Below are 17,233 nucleotides of genomic sequence, written 5' to 3' on the forward strand. Positions count from 1 at the left end.
TAAGTATAATTAAAAGCATATTTCTTTAAAAATTCATCCCAAATTGTACTTAAGATACTCTCAATGTCATTTCATATCTAGAACTGAGATACTGAGAACGCGCCCTTGGGCATACGGAGCGCAAATGGAGGAAGTGAACGTATCTCACTGCAATGACTTCCACCAATCAGCGTACGACAACACAAAGCTTACAAATGAACCAGTGCTCAGTGACTTTGCCGGTTGTCAGCCACGTCTAGTAGCAATTGATTTCTTATTCTGTTTAGAAGTGTAAGCGTGTTGTGAAGTAAACTCTGTCAAATATGCTTCGTATAAAATATCTTTTTCTATGTTCATTATTCTATTTATCGCTTGCTTCGGAAAGTGATGTTTTGGAACTTACAGATGATGATTTTTCAACAAGAGTCTCAGAACATGAAACAGTTCTTGTAATGTTTTATGCCCCGTGGTAAGTTTTTTTTTTTGTAATAATTTTAGTTTCATTGAAATTCTTTCAGTAGATAAATAATGAATTTTTATTCACACCATAAAGAGATTTGAGGTTTGATTTTGTTCTATAGGTGTGGGCATTGTAAGAAGCTAAAACCAGAATATGCAAAAGCTGCAGAGTTAATTAAATATAATGATCCGCCAGTCGTGTTAGCCAAGGTGGATTGTACGGAAGCTGGTAAAGAAACCTGTAATAAGTTCAGTGTTACAGGATATCCAACACTTAAGATATTTAGGAATGGAGAATTTTCACAAGAATACAACGGTCCTCGTGAAGCACGTAAGTATCACTTTTAAACTGATTGACTATTGCAGTAATTTCAAGTGTATATTGTCATCTGATAGCTTGTAACACTTGACCGTCATATATCATCTCATTGTTTTGGAAATTCAATGCGTATGCAGTCACATAATTTAGTTCTTTCATCTTCATTTCCTCATAAATTGAATTTCATGTTACAGTGAAATATCTGGCTTATCACCAAAGGAATTGGGTTTAGATTTCTGGAAAATAAGTGCGATATATGGTGACATAGTGGCTATGTGAGCTAGTTTTCTGAGTGCATCTGTTTTCCCTGCAGTTCTCATTTCATCATTGCTCATTTGTTGCACAAATTTCAGAGCACGGTTACCTTCCTTCCTCTCTAACCCCACCACATCTACCTTGTATGAAGCATTAAATAATAGCAGCTTTCATGTTATGTTAATAAATGTAGGCCTAGTTACAAAAACGGAACAACCCAGAGGAATAATAGGCCTGACATTCACTTGTATCATTTTTTGCAAGAAACGTCATAAATGTCTCCTCAAAAACCCTATGGGTGGTACCTAGCCTTCCCACAGTGGGACTGCTTATTAAATCAATCTCCTTATGAAAATCTACCTAACCTTGTCATTTACAGTGGAGTTACACAGTAAAGATTCAATATGTATGAACCTCTCACAAAATAGTAGCCTATTTTGTTTGCAATATTGCCGTCCCTGCTATACAGAGTCGGGAGCCACATCGTGGATGAAGCGGGAAGCATGCCAAGAATGGCAACGGGTGCCCTTCCGTACAGGGGCAGTGGCATTTCTCTAAGGTTAGAGCCCAGTTTAGGTATGTGTGTATTAATCGAAAAAAATGTCATATAAACATGTGTCCTATTCTTAATATTTTCTAGCCCCTAATTTTTTATTAACACACACACACACACACACCTAAACTGGGCTCTATAACCTTGGAGGAAATGCCACTGCCCCTGTATGGAAGCGCGCCCCTTTTATTATTATTATTTATTACTATTACTATAATTATAATTATAATATTTGTCTAGTCATAGAGTCTATATGATACAAATTTATGAGATTGCGTCAGCTGCTCAGTTCAGACACGGGAGGCAGGCGACAATATCACAACATTGCTACTTTCCCACGTGCGAGAGAGAGAGAGAATGAGTGAATGAGCTGTCAATATCCTTCTAGTTTTGTATAGACTATAGACCTGCATGTGAGGCACTGAATAAGCAAGTTTGAGCTGTACTATTCGAGGCAGTAACATTGGATGAAATTTACTACTTCAATTTTAATGCACACAACAAGAAAGGAATCGTATTTCGCAAAGTACAATTTCATATATTTCGTACCCAGAAGATTCATTTAAAAAATAATACAGTAGATAATATTAATGACACTCGTGGGAATAGTAACAATTGTGCTATGGAATAAGAATGTACAACTGTCCACTGAAGTCTACATTTGATACTATGTGCTGTGGTTGTAGTGCATCAATATCAGTCCAAGTACTTCACAATTGTAAGAGGGAACTTTGGTCATAATATATTCTTATTTACATTTGTGGGAAATCACTGTTTTTTCTGTAGTACTATATGCTGAGAAGTAAAAGTGATATAGTACCACCTTGCTACAATTGTACTACTAAAATCTAGCAGTCAGAATTACAGTAGTGCTGAGTTTCTGTTTTGACATTGAATATACAGAGTTTTTCGTAAGTAATGAGTCCATCGAAAAATTAACTATTTTGGATAATTTTTTAAAATGATGTTCACCCTCAAGAGAAAGAACCCTTCCCAGTGCCATACAGTCGATTTGGAAACAAACACCCCCTTCCCTCGCTGCCAGAGCTATTAAACGAAAGAATTGTTAGTGTTTTAAACCTTTATTAAAACACATAAATGTAAAAACAGTTTCAATTGTTGACAAATTATGGTGTACAATTTTCAAAACGTCTTCCATTCAGCTGAATGCACAAATGTAAGTGACGTATCAACTCTTCATGGACTCTGGTGAGCTGCGTGGCATTTTATCATTCCAGTCTTATCACAACAGTGTGTACAGGCATGGCCGTGTGCCATTATCCTTGGCGTATAGGTGGCCATGCTCCAGGTCATTTTAAGTTGGCATCAAATGCACATTACACATGGATAAGTAGCTTTCTCTGACGGCAGTGAGAGGGGGTGTTTGTTTCCAATTCAACTGTACGGCACTGGGAAGGGTTCTTTCTTGTGAGGATGAACACCATTTCAAAAAATTATCCAAAATTGATTTTTTGATAGACTCATTACTTGTGAATAACTCTGTATAATATGAAGTGTGATAAAAAAAGTTCGTAAATGATGGGTAGTACAGTAGGTCTACTGTACTTCGAAATGTAAATTTCTCCCATTCTTCAATACTGTAAACATTTTTCACATTTGAAAAGTCCTAGCTAAAGATCCTGGTTTTATTTGCATACTAGAAGATAACGAGATGGTAATTGTATAAACAGGCATGCATATATTTACAGTAGATAACGTGTAGTTACAAACAATGTTGAGTAGCATATTGTCCTTGTGTAATGTTGCATTGCACACAACCTTAAACTCTTCTGGAGCCAAGTAAATCATTGAGTATATATCTTAATTACACATTTTTAACACTTTCTATCACTTAAGAATTTTGTTATGCTAACAACTTTCTAGTGTTAAAGAAAACTAAGTTATAAATTACCTAGTTGACTAACAAGAAGTCGAAACTAGGTAATTTAGCACTAGAAAGTTGTTAGTGTTAGTGTGCGTGTGCGCTTTTTTGTGTGTTTTTATATATATTCTTATGATGGATAATTAATCCATCCTCATCCTGCCTAAGGTTTTTCCGTGGTTTTCCTAAGGCGCTAAGACAAATGTCAGGATGAGCCCTAAAAGAAATGGGCCACGGACCTGCACTCATATCCCCATGAATCTCCCTAATTAACTCTAAACAAAATAACAATTACATCTCTCCCCCCTCTTCGTAATTGAGCCATCATATAGCCAAATGGCTGGTCTCGAAATTGAGACGAATCAACAAGGCTCATGACAACAATAACCTCCTACATAATAGCCAAATTGGCTAGTCTCTTATATGAGACAACTCATCCTGCCCAAGGTATTCCGTGGTTTTCCTCAGGCATAAGACAAATGTCTGGATGAGCCCTATAAGAAATGGGCCTCTTACCTATATGCCCTTCCCCATATACATTCCCCTTTATTATAAACGACGTATGCCCTAGTTCAGAAACTGTAAATTGTCTATTAAATATACGAGGTCACTCAATTAGTCGCAATTTGAAAGGGCAGGGACCTCTCAAATTGCAGATTCAGATTTCACGGCGCTTCTTCAGACTGCCTTCACATGCTTTGTCATCGAACAACAGATGACAGCGTCTTGCCATCCTAACAGCAAACACCAGCCAGCTCTTCCTCTTCCCGTTCCGTGATCACTTGATCAAATCTCAGTCCCCCTCGTGTATGTGGTACCTAAGAGGTTACGTCCAATTTTGGCTTCCCCTTCAAAATTTTCTAGAATACCTTCAGTGGAGCAGCGTAACCCAGAGTGAGACTAGTGGCCAACAGGCTTGGAGCTCACATATTTAGTTTTGTACAGCCCCCAACCCCTTGCAAGGACGCGTTTTGCGTACCTTTTAAATTTATCCTCCCAATTCTCTTTCGATTTTTCGATGCAATTAATTTAAAGATAGGATCTTCTCAGATATTATTGCATTCAAGTACTGTAACTCTTCTTTATCCATTCGGTGATTCTGGGAAGAATTCTCGTGCACGTATTTATGACCATTTTATTTTCTGTGTTAACTGCTTGATAACAAAGTGTCATTGTTATGGTAGATTAAAAGATTCAAGCAGTGTATCAAAGGTTTGAAGAACTTCAGCTCTAAATACATTTAGTTACAATTTATAACAAAAATTAAATCAATTTAACATCTGAAATAGTAGCTGGAAGTGAAGAAATGTATTCTGCGCATCAAAATTTTTATACATTCATATTAGTTGCAAAGTTCTGTAACTTTTATTTCTAGTAAATCTCCAGAATTTCAGAAAAATGACGAAAATGAAATTTCTAAAATGGTAGCCAGAGAAGCTTCGAGACTTTTCAGATTTTATTTCAGTGAAGTGCAATATTGGAAGATGTTGAGGATTGCAGAATATAAATCGTGAAATGGATCTTAATATGATGGAAGAGATGAATGCTATTACTAGAACAAATGCTGCATCTTTACTAGCCCTTGCCAGTACAGTGAAAAAGTGAAACAAGATCTTTTGTAAAACACTGTTTATCAGTGGAAACATTCTGTAAATCAAAATACTTTACTGTTGTCCATATAATTAAAAAAATAAAAATTCTATATGTCGTAAAATGGGGTGAATGATAGTGATGCACATAGTAGTGTATTGTTGTGAAGTTACACTGTAGAGGAAGATTTAATCCTGCTCTTAAGGATAGATTACGGAATTAACACGTGTACTTTGTTTTGATACTTGAATAGTTCATTCACATCAATTTTTATGTTGCATAAAACATGTTATGTTCAAACATGTGAAGTATGTTTTAACTTTACATTTGCAGCTGGCATTGTCAAATATCTGAAGTCACAAGTGGGTCCCAGTTCCAAGGATTTGACATCAGTTTCTGAATTCCAAGACTTCATCGATAAGGATGATGTGGCAGTGGTGGGCTTCTTTGCAAAGGAAAGTGATCTTAAAGGGTCGTTCCTAAAACTAGCTGACAAGCTTCGTGAGAAAGTTCGTTTTGCCCATTCCTCAACAAAAGCAGTTCTGGACAAAGAGGGTCAAACGTGAGTTGTCACTTTTATGTTAATAGAATATGGTTGGTTTCTAATATGGAGTTTCATGTAGTAATGAAGCCATTAGCGAGCTAGCTTTCTAATATTTGCATATAGTTTCTTCTGCTATGAAGGCTCTACAGGATACAAGGTGTTGATCATCCGTGATAGTTTCGGTTTTCCTGGGGTATTTTATTTCCCTAGTACCCACCATATCTGATGAACATTTCATAATAATTGCTCCAACAAGGACGGGCAATAATAATAATAATAATAAAAAAAACTTTACGCTATAACTAAGAAGAAGGCAGAAAATAGAAAAGATTAGAGAATGCTGGGTTTACAGTGAAAGATTTGCCCTTGGGCAAAAAAACTAAGAGTGAATGAATGTATCCTATCTGCCACCTGATGTGTGGAAGACTAACAACTTCGCACAGGATATTGATACAATATTAAATTAGTACATTATGCAATGAGCCTATAATGGTAGTAATTAAGATGCTCGTATGTTTATGAAATGAGCGCGAGTTTCATAATTTTCATATGAGCGTCTTAATTATCATTATAGGCAAGTTTCATACGACTTTTTATGCTCGACCATATTTCTAACTTGAAATTATTCATAAGTATTCATGTTATTCTTATCTGACTGGGGAGCGGAACTGACCTTGTGCAATATCTCGTAAATTGTGAGATGTGCGCAAACGCGAAAGTATTGATTTTTTCCGAGAAACAAATGTCATTGATCTTGATATAATCTAGAGAGTAAAATAAACATTAATCTTGATATAACCTTGAAATTGATTTAGACATTGAAAAACGAGGTGACAAATTGAATTTATTTGAATATTATTTACAATTAAAGCTAATTATTATAGTAACAGAACATAACCTTCTGCGACAGTATTGGATTTCCAGCCTCCGTGACGTTTCACTAGTTGTCTTTCGATTGCATATCCGAGAATAATCGATACTTGTGCTTTCCTATTGCTACAATGGTGATTTCTGATTGGTGGAAGATCTGAACTTTAATGAATAGGTGTACTGTAATGAGGTCCATTAAAGGGCTGCTACCAGGTGTATAATTACTACATTTCGGCATAGTCGAGCATAAAATAAGTTATGATATGAGGAACTGATTTCATTATTCATAACAGTATTATAGCACATGCCGAATAATTGAAGGTGCCTGTTACACATTTTTAGTTGTATATGACCAATGTATTCTTTTGAATAGTGATTCTTAACTATGGTACCAGGGAAACCAAACATCTTTCATAATATACTTTACAAGAAATTGTAAACGTCATTAACTCTTTCAGTGCAGCTGTTGTTTTCACTGTGAGTGTCATAGTATTTCATATAATATAAATAAAACAAGTGTCTGAAATATACTTCCTGCAGATGCGCCAATCACAGACATATTGGATGATGTGATACAGCCAACATATTATAGTACAGATCCAGAAACAAAATTTGGGTCCACACCTGTGGAGTAACGGTTAGCGAGTCTGGCCGCGAAACCAGGTGGCCTGGGTTCGATTCCCGGTTGGGGCAAGTTACCTGGTTGAGGCTTTTTCCGGGGTTTTCCCTCAATCCAATATGAGCAAATGCTGGGTAACCATTGGTGCTTGACCCCGGACTCATTTCACCAGCATTATCACCTTCATCTCATTCAGACGCTAAATAACCTAAGCTGTTGATAAAGCGTCGTAAAATAACCTACTGAAATAAATAAAAATAAACAAAATTTGGACCACCTGAATTTTCCAAGTTCAAGTTATAACATACTGCTGCTCATGTTCAATGCTTAAAATTCAGGTGGCCCAAATTTTCTGTCTGAGTCTGTACAATTTCTACTGCCAACTGAGACAATTTCAATAAGTCACTAGCCTACTGAGCCCATGTATTAGGTATATATGTATTGTCGTTTCCTTGGCCTGAAAAAAAACTTTCTCTCCTCCACCCCCCCCCCCCCAATTCATTAAACGTTTTTTTTGTAATATGGGATAAGAATTATATTACATTTCAAACAAGATCCGCAGTTTTTGTACAAATTTACATGCAGATCCCTTTTTCTGCACACAGTGGTAAAAGGTCAATTTTGCTGATAATTCTAACCATTTTGAATGGTGTCTCAACAGTGTGTGAAAGAAGATTCTCTAACAATTTCTAATCTTCAGATTGCTTCATAGACTAAAAGAGACATGACAGAAAATTCGGTTCAAGTCAAACAAGAATGTTAATACAGGAAAGTGGAATCAAGATATTTCGGAAATTGCCTTACTCATACATATTTTGCAACACTTAGTATCTTCGTTTATTAGCAATTTTCCTCACCTTGCAATACGTGTTTCCTCACACTTCGAAAGAGTCACTTGTCCCACTTTTGAAAGTTTTTTTTAATAAAAAATGTTATTTTCCAGCACCTAGGTACTTATCTATTTAAACACCCTTCTGAGTAGAGATGTAGCATTAATACTTTCAAACGTCCCCTTTCCATCAGTTGGATTGAATTGCCCTGTATTTTCGTATATAGTAACATAATTTACATGTGCATACACAAAAATCTGCAGAACTAATTTTCTCTGTATTTTTTTGTACTTCATTGGTTCACGTCCTGGTTTTGCTATTACTTAATGTCGGTTTTCAGATTAAAATATTTGCATATTTTTCAGAGAAATTTTTAATACTGAAAGTGATAAAATTTGCCAAATAGTTAAAAAACGATATTGCAGATCTTGAATCATATGAAAAGTTTTGAGAATATAGTTCTGTAATGGCAGATTTGAATTTTACACATTCAAGAAATAGAACTAGGTGGTCCTGAAATTTATAATTTGATTTCAGATATTGGGTCTTCTAGTGTTTTCTGTTCTCATTACTTTGAAGAGTTTGAGCCCTTGTTATAAATGGAATTCCCAGATGATGTCATCATTTCAAGATAATACACCCAAGTCATTAATTAATGTTCTAGTTATGACGGTGTCAAACTTCTTACAATGTATTGGAAAAAAATAAAAATTGCGACTTCTGAATATGATACTTAAAATGTCAGTTTTAGAGACGTGTCATGCTGTTTGAAGATATTTATTCAATAAATCATGTCATGCAAGTGCTCAACGAAGTTGATAGAGTACTTGTGACTTGTTTCAGGGACGCCGTTGTTCTCTACCGACCTAAACATCTGCATAATAAGTTTGAACCAAACTCTGTCACATATGAGGGTGCCAGCAAAAAGGAAGATATTGAATCTTGGATCAACAAGAATTAGTAAGTACATATTCATGTCAGATTGTCAGGTCTTCACTTATTCTTCATCCAGTAATAAGTCAGAATTAACAGTCATTTGCTATAATTATTTGGTATTGTACATTTCTTTTCCTTCTCTTCTACTTTTCTTTCCAGTCTGTATTTATTTGTCGTTGTCGACTTTTAATATCAACTAAGTTGGTCTTGGCTCACATTAAGAAAGTTGTATTTTGAACTAAAGTTGATAAGACATTGTACGAGACTGAAGGACTGTTCATACTGATTGATGATTGTTTTTCTAGCCATGGCTTGGTGGGTCACCGACAGAGAGATAATTCCAAGGACTTCAAAGTTCCTAATGTTGTTGCATACTATACTGTTGATTATGTCAAGAACCCTAAAGGCACAAACTACTGGCGTAATCGCATTTTGAAGGTGGCAAAGAACTACGTAGATAGCCTGACTTTTGCTGTGAGCGCTAAAGATGATTTCCAGCATGAGCTGAACGAGTTTGGTTATGATTATGTGAAAGGAGACAAACCAATCGTATTTGCCCGTGACTCAAAGAACCAGAAGTTCGTGATGAAGGACGAATTCTCATTGGAGACATTTGAGCAGTTTGTGAAGGATCTGGAGGGAGGAAAGTTGGAACCATATATAAAATCTGAGCCTGTCCCAGAGGACAATGATGGACCTGTGACAGTTGCTGTAGCCAAAAACTTTGATGAAGTAGTAACCAATAATGGAAAAGATACATTGATAGAGTTTTATGCACCTTGGTGTGGGCACTGCAAGAAACTCGCACCAGTTTTTGACGAACTTGGAGAGAAGGTATGTGACCTAGTTCCTATTACTTTAAAATTCTAACTTACAAAAATTTAGTCACATCAGTAAGCTAACTAATACTATTACAGTTATATCTGAATGAATGTGTAGTGCCTTTACCACCATTCCAGTATGAACTGTGTTGCCTAAGCACAGTGAGCATGTATGTTTTTCAGTCCTTCAAGGAAGTTCGATGTACTGGTCTGACTGCATCCTTTTGTACTACATTGACATATTAGTCGCTTTTGTAATTTTATTATTATATATACAGTCTTAGACAAAAAAAATAACCAGCTGCCATACACTAAGTCCCTTTGGAAGACTGGTTGATTCTGTGAGAGCTTAGGTTTACACATGAAGGAATTTCTTATGCATGGCTTTGGTCTGTTTTTCTTTTGTTTTGTTTGTTTGTAGGTCAGGTGTTATGAATTGCCACGAAGATATATTCAAGGAGTAAATTAGGTGCAAAATAAACATCTTTTCCATAATCGTGTGAACCAGGTGCTGCCTGAAGTGAACTTAGACAAATTCATACTACTGGGGGGGGGGGTGTTTTTTTTAACTGTAATTACACACAAAATTAAAAAGAAAGGGAAAAAAGCATATTGCATATACATAAGCATACTAAGTTTAAAATACAACATTGTTAAAGTGGCAAAAAATAAAGTATTTTTATTATGATTTTTTAAAAACAGTTCAAGCACTTGTTTTTTTGAATAATTTATTGTTTAATAATTTCGATTTGGGATTCCTCTTTATAAAATCATCATACAATCTTGGCCAAAATTAGAACTGTGCCTTAGACCTGCTTCAGTCGTAATTTTGGTTCAGTAAGGGGGAGTGAAATATTGTATTGTGGCCCTGATTGAATGATATAAATTTAGTTTGATGTTTATGGTAGAAATTCAAAATAAAAATATATAATAATAATAATTATTATTATTATTATTATTATTATTATTATTATTATTAACCGTGTGAGCAGGCTGTGTATGTGCGCTTATTTAAGAGGCCCTTGTTTAATTTCTTCTCTACCCCTCCCCTAGATAGGCCAGTTGCATAAATATTGCTGAACCTAGCAGCTACTGTTTATGATCTGTATTTAGAATTCCATATCTAATTTTGAGATATATCTTAATGGCTTTGAATTTGGATCTGTATTTGGTCCGAAACACTTGGCATTGCTTTGTGGCATGATGGAGAGACGTAATAATACACTTTTATGTGTGAGCAGTGAACACCTGAACTAACATCTCTCAGATGTACGTATGTAAATAGACTTGACTTATTTATCTGCAAAACACTTATAACTAATACCAGCTGTTAAAACAAAGCACCATCGTGTATGTTTAATTGCATGCATTACTGATTACAATATCTCGACCCGAAATTACTTCTCATTGATATTGGAAAACGTGTTCACAGTGCCCTAATATTGTGGTTTAAACAATAAAATTGTGAGACTGCATTGTTTACTTCATGGCCACTCAGAATAAAAAAAACTCTTTACAAATGGTATATTAGGTATGTAACTGAGGTTCAAGTTGCCTACCTATATATACTTGTAAATGCCCATGTGCAGGATGTGTTTTTTATATATATATACACACACACACACACACACACACATACATATATAAATTGAAAGACAGGAAGACTACGAGGGGAAAGAGTTAAAAGAAGAAACAGTTCAATGTGTGTGTGTGTGTGTATATATATATATCGGTGTACAAGCAAAACATAGTTAAAAACTGGATGAGTGTTGCTAGAAACAGGGATGAATGGCGGAAACTCCTATGGACAATGGGTTGTCGAGCTAAGGATGATGATGATGTACAAGCAAAACACATCAAGTCAAATATATTACTTCTGAGAAAAAGGCGTATATAAAGTACATAATGTAAGTACATGAACTTAGAATTGTAAAAAAAAAAAATACACATAAAGGGAAACAACTTACTAAAAATAATATTTTGAGGATTCACTTTTGTCGGGAACTTTCAGATGCCTTTTTCTCAGAAGTAATATTTTTGACTTAACGTCTTTTGCTTGTAAGCTGATATATATTAACATATTAACTACTCTTTCCTCTCGTCCTCCTCCTCTTTTCCGAGATAGAAGATGAGTTCTAAGAATAATATTGCTGAACCTGACAACCCATGTTGGTAATCTGTATTTAGAATGGTCATTTTCTTCTCTAATTTTGAGAAATCTTATCTTTCAATGGCATTCAATTTCAGTATAAAATATATTCGGATTCTGTGAGAAGCATATAGTTTAGAAAACAATGTATCGACAATTTGAGGAACCATAAAGATAATTTTAAGCAAATTATCTCTTCTAAATTATATATATATATATACTAGTGGCTTGTGCAGCAAATGCTGCTGCAAACTAAGTTCGTTAGATGTTCAAATAAAAATTTTTCAGATTTATTTTCAATGAAGAATACTTGTCTTTTTGATAGTTATTTGCTTCCATAATAATGAAACATACTCCCTCTGAATGGATTTTTTTAGGCCAAATACTTTTTCTTGAACCTATCCAACTTCAGTTTTTGAGTTTCAACGCGAAAATGCAAGTATCAATGTCAGGACGATAGCAGTAGCTATTTCAGGTCATTGTGGATTGTAGGCAAAAGTTAAAAAAAATGTCAGGTTTGCTAAGCTTTCGAACAATAGCATTTTCGTATAGTTGCTGCATGTAGAACTTGAAATGTAGAGTGTAAAATCATTTTATCCTACTAAGAGATCTTGCTGAAATGATCTGGAGACTACAAAAGTTTCTAGGCCTCTTATTTTATCAGTAAGTAATACCTTTTTATCTTTTCGTAAGAACTGTAATTTTTGCGCTCTCTCGAGCCAATACTGAAGGCAATGACACATATCAATATCTACACTACAGCGCCATTACTTACGGGCTTTTAAGGAACCCGGAGGTTCATTGCCGCCCTCACATAAGCCCGCCATTGGTGCCTATCCTGAGCTACACCGCCATTAAGTATATGAAAAAGACCCAACCCTACTGGTTTAATTAGTATAGAAATATTTGATTTTTAATAACAATATTATTATCTTAAGTTTTGTAGTTATATATAGCAGCCACTCAGTAAATTATAGAAATGAAAATCTAAATTAAGATATTCTCTACATTTACTTACATAACCTCAAAACGTTTCACTTTCATGTCATCAATATAGTATCAATATTATGTACAATTAATGAAGAATAGACGCATCATGATATTAACTATAATAATATTTCATTTCTAGTGGTAATAATGTCATCAAACCACCTCAAGCTTCGTAGATTTGAATATCCAAAACACAGCTGTACTCAGAAAATTATACACTGCAGAATCCGTTTTTAATAACAAATTGAATTGAGCTCTAAATATGTTGGCAATCCTGCAGGTTATGGCCTTCGTGTAATAGCCTATTGTTTATTGTAGTGTGTTTTTTGTTCTGAAATTCAATCAAGTCGGCCGTGATTCAATAAAATTAGTTCTCAAAACTGACATGGATTTTGGAAAATAGGAAAATTATGTAGGAAAATTGACATTTCACTGAAAACTACTACTTTTCCGAAAAACTTTGGATGCCAGGCATGAAAATGAGGGTTTCGCTCATTAAAATCCGTTCAGCTGTTTTCCCGTAATTTCCATTACCAGTTCAAATTATATATGTAGATTTTTTTTTTTTTTTTTTTCATGAGACATTACGAAAGTAAATCTTTGTGCATCAAAGACTATCATTAATAGAGTGATGTGACTTCCCTGCTCATTTTATAACATCTGTTGTCACCCTTTTAGTTAATTTCTTCCTTCTTCTGGTATATTATGGTCATATTAATTTATTTAGATAAACACTATTTTCAAGTGTGATAGTATTGTAAGGTGTGAGACTGTGGAACTTAGTTTAAGTTACTTATCTGGTAGGTTTTAAGACTTCCTATCTGAAAGATAAATTTGCCATGTTAAACTCTTTGACATACAGTATCATTTATGAGACAGTAAAGAGAAAAGACATTAGTGTAGAGAACTGGGTGAATGATTTTATATGTTGGCGAAAGTTTTCTTAAATACAGAAAACTGTACACATAAACAGAATGAATCTTCTATAAAATGTTATAAAGTGATGTTTGTGAATAATATATGATTTTCTTATTTTTCTTTATAGATGAAGGATGAAGATGTCTCCATTGTTAAGATGGATGCCACAAATAATGATGTGACTGGCTCTTATGAGGTGCGAGGATTCCCCACTCTTTACTGGGCTGCTAAGGATTCTAAAGATTCTCCAGTTCGATATGAGGTGGGTATTAATAATAATCCATGGCGCTACAGCCCGTGAAGAGTCCTGCCCTGTAGCATCGCGGTCTGAGGTATCTTGCCTAGAACTCTCATTATGGAATGCACGCTGGTTCGAGTTCCCATGGGAGAAGAAATTTTCTCATGAAATTTCGGCCAGTATATGGGACTGGTGCCTACCCAGCATCGTGATGCACTTGGGGAGCTATGATAGGTAGCGAAAATCCAGTTGTGTATGCCGCTGTAACGGCTGAGGGGATCATCATGCTAACCACACAGTACCTCCATTCTGGTTGGATGATCGTCCACCTCTGCTTCAGCATGTGGGTGTGAGGCTAGAGCCGGCTGGTCGGTCTGAGCCCTTCATGGGCTGTAGCGCCAAGGATTCACTTTGTACTTTTATTTTGCATGACGGAATTGACGATATAATAAATTATAGTGAGGAACTCCAAAATTATCACTTGTGAGGTGGAAGACTAAATTCACGAGCAGAATATAAATATAATACAGTATTTATGAGTTTCTTACGTTGTTTTTCCAGGGTGGACGGGAAATTGACGACTTCATCAAGTACATTGCGAAGCATGCTACAAATGAACTGAAGGGCTGGGACCGCAAAGGAAAGCCCAAGAAAGAGGAACTCTAAGTGCTTGTGCGTGATGTGGTGCACAGACTCTATTTCTTCCAGAAGCAATACTGCGGACAGTAATGCAACTTGTCATTCATAGATTTGCTGTCAGACTATTTTTTTTGGTTCATAGAGGTGAGGTTGAAGGACACTACACGTAATAATGAAGACTGACCAACATTCATGTTCATTCCCGAGGATGCACAATGATCACCACTTCATCTTCTGCTCTAGACGAACAAAACGCTGTGAATATAATATTGTTGTGATTATTGTGTTGTCAACTTTAGTGTGATGTCATGGTCAAGGATTTTTGTAAGAAATATTATACAGTACTTTTGGGTTTGCAGACTGTATATTTTGTTTTCCACCAGTACAGTAAAATAAACATGATATATACTTTAACACCAATTAGAAATGGATTACTTAAAGAAGCACAATGAAGATAGTAAAAAATACAGGACTTATGAACAGAACATGAATGTAAATTGAGAAAATAGGCAGTTGAACTTTTAGACTAGAAACTGAACAGTACTGCTTTGCAAAACATTTAGTCTCGATAAATATTCTGAATTCTGACAGTTGCACTTTGCAAACTTTGAAACAACAAAATAATAGTTAACCCTTATGATCAAGAACTAATCAGTCTCTACATGATACACTGAATGGGAGAGGAAAGTTCTTGACAGCTGTACATAGGGTTTTAAGAAGAGAAATAGTTAATTAATATCTACCAGATGCCATTAGATAGTGTGGAGAAGTGAATAATTTAACAAATAACGAAATTTGACCTATAAAAAGGCAAAAGAACATTGACTTGACAAAGTGCCACTTAGAGATTTTAAGCATATTGGCCCAGTCTTAGGTCACTCATGAAGGCCATTCACTTGAAATAAGAGGTGTCCATAATCCTTTGATCCTTTCTTTATAATCAATCTTAAGGCATTCTAGAAAAGTAATGCTTAATTTATCTAGGAAATGTTTAATGGCTCGAATAATACGTTATGAAATGTTACCCGAGATGTAAAAGTTGATATTGGTGTGATAAAATTGAGTCTTGCACGAAGACACTGAGGGATAAAGAAATAAATAATGTCTTAGTCTTCAACAGTTCATTTTCACATGTTCATGGAATATTGATTTCATTATTGACAGACGAGGGAGTGTTTCGATATAAGATTATTAACTCTTGTATAACTTACATGGGAACTCTAATGAGCTCATGTCGAAACATCCCCTCAATCTGCTGAAATAGATCTCTACAGCTGATAGACGAATACAGTACAAAGAATTAGCTGCTGCCCATATTTACTTGGAATGTTTCATTAAACAGTACATACTTGATAAGAGTATCTGAGTTGCCATCTGTCAGAAATACCTATGCTGACACAGTACATGCATAATTACTTTGTGTACTCAAAATGTTTGTCAGCTGATTGGGCAATATTTACTTACTGCTGGAGGCTGCTAAATTGTTCGATAATCTTTTATTCAAGATTTAAACTCGCAACTTTAGAATTGGCAGCTAATTCCGTGTATTTATCTAGGTGGTGTGGAGATCTAACACTGCACAGTTTGTAGGTACATAAGTTTCGACATGAGCTCACAACAGTTCACTTGTTATCCATGAAAACTAAATAGTACAACTCACAGATATTGCCACTTTTTTACCTTCTTGCAGAAAACTGTATGTATATGCAGAAAAGTTTTGATAATCTTTGTGAAAATATAATTTTATATTGCTCCTGTATTGAAACTTCCATACTTAATTACTGCTAAAAGTAAGAAAATGGAGACAGAGTCGAGGATATGAATGCTGCATTACTGCTAGAGAATGCGACAAACATGGGCCAAATGAACTATTTGCACATGTTAACGTGGCTGGTAAATTTTGCCATAAATCTGCAATGTGGATCTTCTGAAGGAAGCCTGCTACAAACTTCTATGATCCTTGAAATCTACTATGATAGTTCAGTTGGTAGAGCACTGGCTTATGATGACTGCTGACCTGGGTTCGAATTCTGGTGATTGTGGAGCGATATTTGTGGTCAACAAAGCCAAGTTCCCAAGGGTTTTACTCTGGGTTGTTTTGTTAATCTCCACTGTCACTTTTCCATCTCAATAGTATTTATGCAAAACAGTGTGGTGTGTTTCATTGTGACTGGTGTACAGATGGCATGTGGCCAACAAGAAAGACAGGCTACGGTGCGAATTGGAGTCTTGTAGTTATCTTGGTCTACTCATGGCCATGTGACAATCGCCTGATGTAAATACACATTCAGAGTTCTAAGAAACAAAGGAATTGGTATATGAAACTCGTGTTAAACGTGCATTTATGAATAAACTTGTTCAGTGTTGGCCATGTTAAGACTAAAGAATGTGACATAACTTGTCTTTTTCATTATAGTCACAAGATGGCATCTGACTAAGGCAGCATAGTATGCTTTTGGGAGAGGCTAGGGGAGGGGAGGGATGGAAGAACACACTAGTGGAACTCTGCTGGAACCTTGAAGACTGAAGTGACAAATGGCACCACATAGTTATCTCTACAAAAGCACAACTATTCGGACTTAAAAAATTATTCCCAGTATAGGAGCAGTGAGACACAATAAGCCCACAAGATGCTGCAGTGG

At 35.5% G+C, this 17,233-nt stretch overlaps 1 protein-coding gene across 1 annotated transcript; it reads left to right on the top strand.

The window, feature by feature from the left end:
- The first annotated feature begins 125 nt into the window (after positions 1 to 125).
- Positions 126 to 15,005, top strand: ERp60 (disulfide-isomerase A3). The gene is made up of 7 exons (XM_069844082.1): positions 126 to 448; positions 561 to 769; positions 5,371 to 5,599; positions 8,744 to 8,860; positions 9,142 to 9,670; positions 13,842 to 13,976; positions 14,514 to 15,005. Exons 1-7 carry the CDS (start codon positions 303 to 305, stop codon positions 14,616 to 14,618), a joined length of 1,470 nt encoding a protein of 489 aa, XP_069700183.1. The 5' UTR covers positions 126 to 302; the 3' UTR covers positions 14,619 to 15,005.
- Positions 15,006 to 17,233: the final 2,228 nt, after the last annotated feature.

The sequence above is a fragment of the Periplaneta americana genome, chromosome 13 (genome assembly GCF_040183065.1).
Source record: "Periplaneta americana isolate PAMFEO1 chromosome 13, P.americana_PAMFEO1_priV1, whole genome shotgun sequence".
Classification (NCBI taxonomy): domain Eukaryota; kingdom Metazoa; phylum Arthropoda; class Insecta; order Blattodea; family Blattidae; genus Periplaneta; species Periplaneta americana.